This window comes from Lucilia cuprina, chromosome 2 (assembly GCF_022045245.1).
Source record: "Lucilia cuprina isolate Lc7/37 chromosome 2, ASM2204524v1, whole genome shotgun sequence".
NCBI classification, from domain to species: Eukaryota; Metazoa; Arthropoda; class Insecta; order Diptera; family Calliphoridae; genus Lucilia; species Lucilia cuprina.
In genome coordinates, this window is record NC_060950.1 from 63790531 (window position 1) to 63798931 (window position 8401).

At 30.6% G+C, this 8401-nt stretch overlaps 4 protein-coding genes across 4 annotated transcripts in view; 2 read left to right on the forward strand and 2 right to left on the reverse strand.

The window, feature by feature from the left end:
- Window positions 1-877: 877 nt before the first annotated feature.
- LOC124421071 (putative transcriptional regulator cudA) lies at window positions 878-2529 on the forward strand. Its single transcript, XM_046955869.1, has 2 exons — window positions 878-1356; window positions 2514-2529. Exons 1-2 carry the CDS (start codon window positions 878-880, stop codon window positions 2527-2529), a joined length of 495 nt encoding a protein of 164 aa, XP_046811825.1.
- Window positions 2530-2584: 55 nt separating this feature from the next.
- Window positions 2585-3100, reverse strand: LOC124421074 (forkhead box protein P2-like). Its single transcript, XM_046955875.1, has one exon. It carries the CDS (start codon window positions 3098-3100, stop codon window positions 2585-2587), a length of 516 nt encoding a protein of 171 aa, XP_046811831.1.
- A 337-nt stretch (window positions 3101-3437) lies between these two features.
- The window catches only part of LOC111682478, a 32560-nt gene continuing 27596 nt past the window's right edge, over window positions 3438-8401 (forward strand). Inside the window, exon 1 of the mRNA XM_046953829.1 lies at window positions 3438-3547. The gene's annotated coding sequence lies outside the window, so the exon portion shown is untranslated. The remainder of the gene's footprint in view (window positions 3548-8401) is intronic.
- LOC111679632 lies at window positions 4522-6495 on the reverse strand. Its single transcript, XM_046955881.1, has 2 exons — window positions 6467-6495; window positions 4522-5086 (listed from the first exon to the last, which is right to left on the reverse strand). The coding sequence occupies exons 1-2, from the start codon at window positions 6493-6495 to the stop codon at window positions 4522-4524; spliced, it is 594 nt and encodes a 197-aa protein (XP_046811837.1).

Here is an 8401-nt window from a genome sequence, read left to right on the forward strand (position 1 = left end):
GACTATAGACTAGACTATAGACTAGACTATAGACTAGACTATAGACTAGACTATAGACTAGACTATAGACTAGACTATAGACTAGACTCTAGACTAGACTAAAGACTAACTTTTGTGTAACTTTTTTAGACATTTCTATTAAGTGTCCGTTTACTTTTTGTATTAACTGTCGGTTTTTTATAAAGTGTTAAAAATTAGTGTAACTATTTGTTTTAGTTGTTTTTAAATGTCAATAACATTTCTTAATCTCAAACCGGTTAAAAATCTTAATAATATCCAATAAAAAAGTTAAGTTAACTAAATCATTCTTAACAACTTATAACGCCCTTTGTAATCAATTTAGTAACTTTTCTCGGTATTTTTTTTTTTTCATATATTAAATATTTATTAATTGTAATTAAATGATTAATATTTACATATTTGTTTAAGTTGCAACTAATAAAGTGTCAAAATAAAATTATTCATACATTTTTAAAAGAAAAAACTTTTTTAAAGATTTATAAAATATAAAAATTGATGTTTGAAAACTTTTATTCAAATTAATGAATAAATTTTCCCTTGTTGAAATTTTTTGGGGAATTTCCCATATTTCTCTGAATACTCGTATGCCTTAAAAAACAGGTAAGTCAAATAAATTCCTAAAATTCCAATTACATTTCAAGGACAACACCTTAAACTCAAACTTATTCAAAATTAGGTAATAAATTACAATAAGGAAGGTGTTGAAACAGTTACCTATGTTCCTTTAAACTAAATTACTACTGCAGCAGGTACTATTTCCCATTTTACATAAATATCCTGTTTCCACAAGGATTAACAGCATTCAGTTGTAAGAATTCAAACTATAAACATCACGAGAAACAAAAATAATTACAAAATGTCTTCAACAAACTATCCTTGCAAATCCAACGTATTGACTGTCGAAGAATATTCCCACAAGAAATTTGCTAAGCATACAAACAAGCGCAAGCAAAAAGAAATGGAAGATAAGGAAAATGAAATCAGTGTACAAACTATATTGGAAATGGCAAACAACAAAACGGAACAACCCTCAAGCAAAAGAAAACAAACTAAAGCTTTATTTAGACCCTGGCTCGATGATGAAGTTACGATAAAAGAAACAAAGCCTAGCACAACAACAAAAGTTTTAAAGCCAACAGCTTCTAATCAAATCAAGGCACGAACACAGCAAACAAAATGGAATCGCCAACAACTTGCCCAGCTCATACATCAATACAATCAACAGGCTCAACAGTATTTGTTGCAACAACAATATTATGCCTATTATCAACAGCAACAAGTTGCCGCTGCTAAGCTGCGACATACTATATATCTACAGCAACTACAACAACAAGTGTCACAACAACAGCAGAAACAATTTTTTGTTTTTGGCCAACAATAATTAAAAAACGTGAGCACAAATGAAACAAAGTTATGGGATAACTTAGTGTTTTAAATAATTTACTAGTTTAACTAGTGTTAATTATAATTTTAATTAGATTTAAGTAATTTATTATTAATTTATTTCAAAAAGTAATAAAATTACAATTATGTAGTATCGGAACAAAATCTTGAATTTTAATTACTATCTTCAGATATTGGGAGTGGGTTCAAAAAGATTTTATTTTAAGATCTAAAATTAATTTTAGCATTATGTCATTACAATGAAATTGTTCAGAGACATACGTCAATATAGCAACAAATATGTAAGACTACAATATAGACTAGACCATAAACTAGAATATAAACAAGACTGTAGAATCTACTCTAGTCTATATACTAGATTATAGAGTAGAGTATAGACTATACTATAGAGTAGAGTATAGAGTATACTATAGAGTAGACTATAGAGTAGACTATAGACTAGACTATAGATTAGACTATAGACTAGACTATAGACTAGACTATAGACTAGACTATAGACTAGACTATAGATTAGACTATAGACTAGACTATAGACTAGACTATAGACTAGACTATAGACTAGACTAGACTATAGACTAGACTATAGACTAGACTATAGACTAGACTATAGACTAGACTATAGACTAGACTATAGACTAGACTAATGACTAGACTATAGACTAGACTAGACTATAGACTAGACTAGACTATAGACTAGACTATAGACTAGACTATTTACTAGACTATAGACTAGACTAAAGACTAGACTATCTAATAGACTATAGACTACTAGACTATAGACTAGACTATTGACTTTAGACTAGACTATAGACTAGACTATAGACTGGACTGTAGACTAGACCACAAACTAGACTATACACTACTATAGTAAACTCTAGACTAAAGACTAGAATACAGACTGTAGACTACAATAAAGACTGTACTATATTCATGAATAGACTATAAACCTATATTTTCTTGTAGCACAGTGTAATCAAATAAATAAAAAAATCCAATTTAATTCTTTTTAAATTTTCTGAATAAATGTAATTTTATTACTTTTCAACTTAAAAATAACAATAAATAACTAAACAAATAATTAACTCTAGTTTAACTAGCGTTTAAAAATACAAGTTATTCTATAACTTAGTCCCAATAAAAAAATACGTTCATTTCGAATTCACTGTTGACCAAAAACAAATAATTGTCGCTGGTTTTGCTGCTGTAAGGCCATTTGTTGTAATTGCTGTAGATATAAAACATGATGCAGCTTAGCGGCAGCTTGTTGCTGTTGTTGATAGAAAGCGTAGTATTGTTGCTGCTGCAACAAATACTGTTGAGCTTGTTGATTATACTGATGGATAAGTGTTGTCAAATGTTTGCGATTACGTTTTGTTTTTTGGGACAATTGTGAAGGTTGTTGATTTGCCAGGACTGAGTTAAAAACTCTTTCTGCTGTAGTTGGGGTTTGTGTTGTGTTCTTTTTCTTATCATCCAACCATGGTCGAAATAAAGCTTTAGTTTGTTTTCTTTTCGGTAAAGGTTCTTCCGTTTCCTTGTTTGCCTTATCCAATATAGTTTGTGCATTTATTACATTTTCCTTATCTTCGATTTCTTTTTGCTTCCTCTTATTGGTAAGCTTTGCAAATTTCTTGTGGATGTATTGCTCAGTTTGATGCAAGTTCGATGAAGCCATTTTTGGTAATTTTTAGTTTACGAAGTTGCGATGTTTAATGCTTAAGTAGTTTCAATAGAATGATGCTGTTTTCTTTGGTTTAGTAATATTTATACTTATTTACTAGTTGTATGTCCTTTTAAGTAAAGTGTTTACCTGTTTGTTTTTAGGTCATATAGGTAATCTTTTAATTGCTACCCTTTTTACCTGTTAACACCTCATAATTGTTTAATATTGTCTTTTACTTAAAAACCGAAGTTCTGTTACCTATAGTTTTATCTAGTGTATCCTTATTATGGTCATAAATATTAAGTCCTTTTTTACTGTATCCTTTTATCCGTTAATAGTATTGTATTTTGTTAAATTTTTCAGCTTGTAGATGATGTAACAACGGTTTAAAGGGATAAGCCTTATTGCCGGAAACTTGGGGTTAGAACTGTAGCGGTTTGTCTTGATCTCTTTAAAATGGTAAGTTTTAATTATCTTTACATTTATAATGTACTAACAAGGCGTAAAATCTGCTGAAACTTATTCAGTAATTTTCCATCAAATTTTTAAAATTGGTCGATTTTGGAAACATTAAATATGTTAAAGAAGTGTTACTCGCTACCAAAGACTACTTTTCGTCCTGGTATATAGATAGATAGATAGATAGATAGATAGATAGATAGATAGATAGATAGATAGATAGATAGATAGATAGATAGATAGATAGATAAATAGATAGATAGATAGATAGATAGATAGATAGATAGATAGATAGATAGATAGATAGATAGATAGATAGATAGATAGATAGATAGATAGATAGATAGATAGATAGATAGATAGATAGATAGATAGATAGATAGATAGATAGAAATAGTTAACTCGTTTTTTACGAATTTTCATTTTTAATTTAAATGAAAAGTGCCACACCCCCTTTGACTTATTTATATACTGAAGTGGTTTCTACAAAATTTTAGAATTCTATCTGGTATATTTCATATTTCTTTGTTGGTATACTGCCATGCCCTGTATAATTATTTTGCCCATTTAGTCAGCAAATATATATAAGTGACCCATTTCGAAATTAACTGAAACTTAAACCATTTTCAACACAATAATTGTTATATTTTTCCTATTAAGTATGCGTATCGTTTGAGATACTCGATTGTATTACTCAAATATTAACAGGTTGTGCCGAATTTGAGGATTCTTGCTCTATTGGATTTCAATTTACACGCATATGTACGAATTTGTGTGTTTAATTTATATGAGAATTACACACCCCTTTTGTCTTAAATAAAAATCGTTTTATAATTTAAATTTAAATATTTTATTATATAAAATTTTCATAAATTCTTAAATTAATAATAAATTACTTATAATTAACACTAGTTAAATTAGCAGTTATCACTTGAAGTTATTCCATAACTTAGTCGATTTATTGTTGTGATCTTTTATTGTTGACCAAAAACAAATAACTGTCCTTGTCGTTGTAAAGCCAACTGTTGCAAATGTCTTAAATACAGATTTTGTTGCATTACAGCAGCTTGATAATATTGATAGACGTTATATTGTTGAAGTTGTTGCAAACGCAACTGTTGAGCCAATTGTTGCTGCTGATGATTGTGATGATCTAAATGGTTGCGCCTGCGTTTCTGTTGTTCCAGTGTGGCATTATGCTGTTGAGGCAGGATATTGTTATTGGTGGCATTTAAGGGAGTTGATGTATGTTCCTTTTTCTTATCACTTTCCACCAACCAGGGTCTGAACAAAGCTTTAGTTTGTTTCCTCTTGGGTAAAGGTTTCTCCATTTGATTAACTTCTTGTGCTTTTAAGTCCAATATAGTTTGTGCAGTAATTGGGCTGACATTTTCCTTCTCCTCCAACTCGTCATGCTTACGCTTGTTTGTATGCTTTCCAAATTTCTTGTGAGTGTAGTCTTCAGCTTTAGCAGCGAACTTTTTGTGTTGGTATACAATTTGTGACGACATATTGCGTAATATTTTTCCAAATAATATTCTTTAGTTGTTTTTAGTTTGTTTGCTAATTATTGAATGATGTTTTCTTTTCGCTGCGCTTAATATTTATACACATTTGTGTGTCCTTTTGTTATCCTGTTTACCTGTGCTCACATTTGCCGGATTTGGGTTTAAGTTGTGAAAAATTGTCCCTTTTGTTTGTGTGTGTCTAATATTGTTTTACCTGTAATTTAATTTTTATTGGTATTTTTACTTAAGTTTCATAATCCTTGTTTGTGCTGTTCTATTGTGGTCATAAAAGTTAAGTACTTTATTTTTCTTAATCCGTTTATAAAATTTTCCGCATTTTGACAAATTACTTTTATACCTAAATCCAAAAGGGTAGTAGTTACAAATAATTTTCAAAATGCGCATTTTAGAATCTTTGATTGGGTAAAATGAAACAATACGAGAACAGAACATACTTAAAATAGATCTAGAACTGGAACTTGACTAAACTAGAACTGAACCAGAACTGAACTAGAGCTGAACTAGAACTGAACTGGAACTGAACTAGAACTGAACTAGAACTGAACTAGAACTGAACTGGAACTGAACTAGAACTGAACTAGAACTGAACTAGAACTGAACTAGAACTGAACTAGAACTGAACTAGAACTGAACTAGAACTAGAACTGAACTAGAACTGAACTAGAACTGAACAAGAACTGAACTAGAATTGAACTAGAACTGAACTAAAACTAAACTAAAACTGAACTAAAACTGAACTAGAACTGAACTAGGACCGAACTAGAACTGAACTAAAAACAGAACTAAAACAGAACTAGAACAAAACTAGAACTAGAACAGAACTAGAACAGAACTTGAACAGAAGTAGAACAGAACTAGAACAGAACTAGAACAGAACTAGAACAGAACTAGAACAGAACTAGAACAGAACTAGAACAGAACTAGAACAGAACTAGAACAGAACTAGAACAGAACTAGAACAGAACTAGAACAGAACTAGAACAGAACTAGAACAGAACTAGAACAGAACTAGAACAGAACTAGAACAGAACTAGAACAGAACTAGAACAGAACTAGAACAGAACTAGAACAGAACTAGAACAGAACTAGAACAGAACTAGAACAGAACTAGAACAGACCTAGAACTGAACAAGAGCAGAACTAGAACAGAACTAGAGCAGAACTAGAACAGAACTAGAGCGGAACAAGAACAGAACTAGAGCAGAACTAGAACAGAACTATAGCAGAACTAGAATAGAACTTGAACATTACTAGAACCGAACTAAAATAGAACTAGAATCGAACTGCTGTCCAAAACCTGAACTGGACCGAATTCGTTAATCTTTCTTCTTCTTCTTGGTATATTCTCTTTGTTCGTGTCCTTGTTATTTTGCATTTATGACGATTTTACGCTGCCGTAAATTTCAATCTGTATTTCATGTTTATCTCTAGATTTTATTAACTTTGGGCAAAATTTAGCTTCTCTGAAAACTGATTCCTAACACTATAACTTTAAACACAATTTGGAATTTTTATTTTATGAGTAAAATTTTTATTTTATTATTAAATAATATTATTTAGCACTTAAAACTTATTCTAATATCACAGCTACTATTTAAAACTTATTTCTAAATTTCAATAGATTTCGCAAATCTATTTACGTCCTTGTTTTTGTTGGCCAAATGCGAATAGCTGTTGTCGCATTTGTTGCTGATGATGAAACATCATTTGTTGATGCTGCTGCAGACGTTGTTGAGCCCAAACTTGAGTCATTATTAGTTGACGCTGATACATGGCCTGTTGTAGAGCTAAAGCAGTTTGTCTTTGCTGTTGTTGTACCGCCAATTGATAGGAGGCGGGATGATGAAGTAGAGGAGCAGTAGTGGGTAAATGAAGTTTTGGTTGTTGTAGCTTTTTGTTGGTTATATCCTTTGGTACGTTGATAACTTGTTTGTTGGCAGTAGTTTGCTCATCGCACCAGGGCCGGAAGAGTGTTTTAGGTTGTCGCTTTTTTAACATATTTTCTTGGGTTTCCTGATCGTCTTCTCTTAAACGTTTTTGTTGATTGTTTTCCAGAGTTTGTTTTAAGTAACTTTCTTGTTGTTTATAGGAATTCATGTTGATTTAAATTTTTTAAATATTTTCTTTTAAAATTATTTTTCACTTAGTTGTTGTCACCTTGATGTTTTAGTTGTTAATGATATCTGTTGAAGAAAATGTCCTTGTTTTTATACTTTATACTTCTTTACTGATCTTCTTCATATTATATAATCTTTTACACATTTCTTTTTTGTCTTTGTGAGCAGTCATAGTACCTGGTTTTACTTAATTCATTGAAAAAAGGTCCTTATGACTTATGTTTAGGTTCCGCTTTTCTTCTGTTTAATCTCTACCTGTGTCCTATTTTATAACAAAGGACATATGTTTCCTCTTCTGGGTATTTACCTGTAGCCATAAAATAATTAGCGTAGCAAAATAATCTAACACTTATCCCAGGCAGGTATTACCCTAGACATTTATCTTTATTTTTTCTCTAATCTTGTTTGTTAAACTTAGTCCTTTATGTGGGTGTTTCATTTTCCTGCGGTCTATGCGCCTTTTATAATTGCCGTAAATCTCTTTTGTTCACATTTTTACATTTTCCGGTAATCCTCTAACTAGTGTTAAACTCCTGGAGAGCGAGAGCATAAGCAAAATTGCTGATCTTCTAAAGCTGTTTTATGTTTCCTCCTTCTTAATTATCATTTATGGCTTCTACCAACTACCGCTTTATATTTTTCACAAAACCGGATATTATTTTCGAACTTCTTTTAATCTTCTTTTTCGCTTATTTAATGTTTATTTGGAATTTACAACTATTAATTAGTATCGTACTGGGATTTTCAATTGTTTTTAAGACAAATGTTTAAAAAAGGTATTTAACTGGCCGACAGACACACTTTTTCAGTTTTAAGAAATATCCAGTTTTATAAAATCTTTAAGACACAAGATTTTTCTGTTCACTAGCACTTTGACAAGGTTGCAGTCAGAATCATATATCTGTGGGTGGCAATGAAATACATAGATACACAAAGGTGCAAATTATGATCTCTTGAGAATTCAATTTTATATGTAACATTGTTTTGAAGGACCATTTTGTTTTAATTTCATTTAAATTTGGATTTCAGATTAAAAAAATTACATATGTTTTCCCCCAAATTCTGCTAGATAGATAGATAGATAGATAGATAGATAGATGGATAGATAGATAGATAGATAGATAGATAGATAGATAGATAGATAGACAGACAGATAGATAGATAGATAGATAGATAGATAGATAGATAGATAGATAGATAGATAGATA